This window comes from Olea europaea, chromosome 11, assembly GCF_002742605.1.
Source record: "Olea europaea var. sylvestris chromosome 11, O_europaea_v1, whole genome shotgun sequence".
Lineage (NCBI taxonomy): Eukaryota > Viridiplantae > Streptophyta > Magnoliopsida > Lamiales > Oleaceae > Olea > Olea europaea.
This window is the reverse complement of record NC_036247.1, coordinates 32,962,442-32,965,042: the sequence shown is the minus strand read 5'-3', so window position 1 is coordinate 32,965,042 and position 2,601 is coordinate 32,962,442. Positions and strand designations below refer to the sequence as shown.

At 39.9% G+C, this 2,601-nt stretch overlaps 1 protein-coding gene across 1 annotated transcript in view; it reads left to right on the top strand.

Annotated features, from left to right (window-relative positions):
• Positions 1-2,351: 2,351 nt before the first annotated feature.
• The window catches only part of LOC111404124 (UDP-glycosyltransferase 86A1-like), a 1,397-nt gene continuing 1,147 nt past the window's right edge, over positions 2,352-2,601 (top strand). Inside the window, exon 1 of the mRNA XM_023032869.1 lies at positions 2,352-2,594. Coding sequence (XP_022888637.1) covers positions 2,366-2,594 — 229 coding nt within the window. The 5' untranslated portion in view covers positions 2,352-2,365. The remainder of the gene's footprint in view (positions 2,595-2,601) is intronic.

The following is a 2,601-nucleotide window of genomic DNA, read 5'->3' as shown; positions in this document are numbered from 1 at the left end:
AGAGTTTATTCGGTGTAGATTTAAGCAAGTATAAGTCTTCTAGTCTTTTCCAAAGTTCTTTGGTGGTTTTTAGTTTTCCCACTATTCTTAAGACAGCGTCAGACAAGTGCAATATTATTGAGGTATAGGCAAGCTCATCAGCTTCCTCTTTTTGTTCTTTTGAGATATCAGGTGCAAAATTGCCTTCGATGGCTTTTGACACCTTTTGTTGAACTAGTATGCCTCTCATCTTTTGTTGCCAGATAGAGAAGTTCCCTTTACCGTTAAAAATTTCCAAATCAAAATTATGTGTTGTCATTAGTTAACACCCTAATTAAACCACACGAAGTAGTATTGGGAAACGTGATAAGGTAATGTCTTGTTAATTATTAGCAAAGGTAACAATGAACCTAAACGCTACGTCCACCAAGGAATAACAAGCACTTTAAATTAAAAGAACAAATACTCAATTAACGCAAGTAATCCTAATTCTAGCACACGCAATGGTTACCCCTTCACGGTAACCCCAAAACCTAACAATCACCCAACACGATGATCTTGCTATTGCTGAATTTAAATGGATTAAGCCAATTTACCAGAGCGGACCTATCTGAGTCCGTAGAGTGGAGAAAAACGAGCTTGTTGTTGAATTTCAGTCGGCGTCGTATCAAAGGGCAAAATCGTCCAACTTTTTCTGTGTAACCTGAAACACAAAACAAAGTATATCAGCGCGTTCAGGAGATTGAAACAAACAAGTTACCTGAAGACAGCGTCGCCGGAAAATCTCCCACGCGCCGCCGCCGCCGCCACGCGCTGCCTCTCCCGGAGCGCCTCGACCTGCTGATGATGGGTATGGCCTCCGTTTGTCCAACCGAGCTTTGGTTTGTGAGTAATTGCAAATTTTCAGATTCGGGTTCTAGGTTGAAGATGCGAAAATCAGCCGATTTTGAGCCGTTTTTTGCTACCCAAGCTCTGATACCAGATGTTAGGATCTTCCTCTTCCTGCTCACGGTGATTTTCGGGCTCAGTTAACCATTAAAATCGAATTCAACATCAAATTGGAGTCACCAAAGCCGCCGTCGCCTCTTCCTCCTATGGTTGCTTTCCTCCTTTGCTTTGTTGATTCAATCCACACACTTAGGATGGATACCACTCAGGTAAGGTTCACAAAGGCTCAAGCAATTGGGATGGAGAAGAAATCACGAAGAAGATGAAGGCAGAAGAACACGGCAGAACCTCTATCTCACGGCTTCAACTAATGGACCAGGTTAACTAGGATGAAAACACCAATATATATAGTAAGTCAAGTGGCCAACATAAGGTAAGTAGTGATATCGTAAGTAGGTTCGACTACGGTTAACTTCCAATAGAAAGAATCAACAAGCCACAAAGAGTATTAGCCGTCCAATAGGTAAAGCAACGTTTGGTCGGTTCATCCATTATTCGATGTTGAATTATCGTTCAATCATTCATGTTGACTGATAAAATTAGTTCTCATCATCGCTCGGGAGTTCGTTTGACAACATAATGTCTAACAAACAGAAAGCTGCAAACAGGGAAAAATATGGCGGAGACACCACATGCTATCATGTTTCCTCTTCCATTTCAAGGTCATATTACCCCGTCTGTGAATCTTGCTATGAACCTTGCTTCAAAGGGTTGTGCCATCACTTTTGTCTATACGGAATTCATCCACCAAATGTTGTCCAAATCTCATCACTCCAGTAGTGAGGTTCATTTATTCGAAGATGCGGGTCTTGACATACGCTATACAACGATCTTCGATGGTTTTCCCGTGGAATTCGATAGATTTCTGCACTTGAATGTTGAGAAAAAAATATAGGGAAATCTGAAAAGTTAATGAACTCCAAGGCACGAAAAACGTTATCTTTTAAAAGATATTTCTCCCCTATCCAATAAAGTCACAATTGGGGTATAATAGAAAATCTCTCTCAGGATACAATAGAGACGTTTGATTCAAATTGTGACTATTCGATCAAACCAAGAAGACACTCGAAAAAAATTGATTGATGCCAAGAGAAAGAAAGAAGAATAATTTTTAATGTGTTTTACAAATGAAAATTCGCCCAGCATTTATAGAAATTGAGGCAACTGTTTGAATAGGTGTATTCCTTGAAATCCTTGTATATATCTATTGGAAGTGACTGTTAAAAATGAATAGATGTACATATTCAAAGATATTTGAAAATAAAAATTCTCTTTCGGGGGCGCTGCCCCCTCAACCCCCCTGCGACCTGACCCGATAGGTCGAACCCCGTTGCGCAGCAGCAAACACTAATTCGAACAGCAAATCATTCGCAAAGTAAAAAATTAAATACATGTAAAATGATGAAAAATATCTAACATGAAAGAGTACTGGGAATCCATGTTGAGAGATTTTCCAGCTCGCGTCGATGAATTTGTTGGGGACATAATCCGGTCTGATCCACAGTCGGCTTATTTTCTTATTACTGACACTTTTTATAATTGGCCTGCAACAATTGCCAGGAAATATAACCTCGTGAATGTGTCATTCTGGACAGAACCAGCATTAGTCTTTTCCATAGCTTATCACTTGGACCTTCTTAGAGAAAATTGTCATTTCCCTTGTAAAGATTCTTC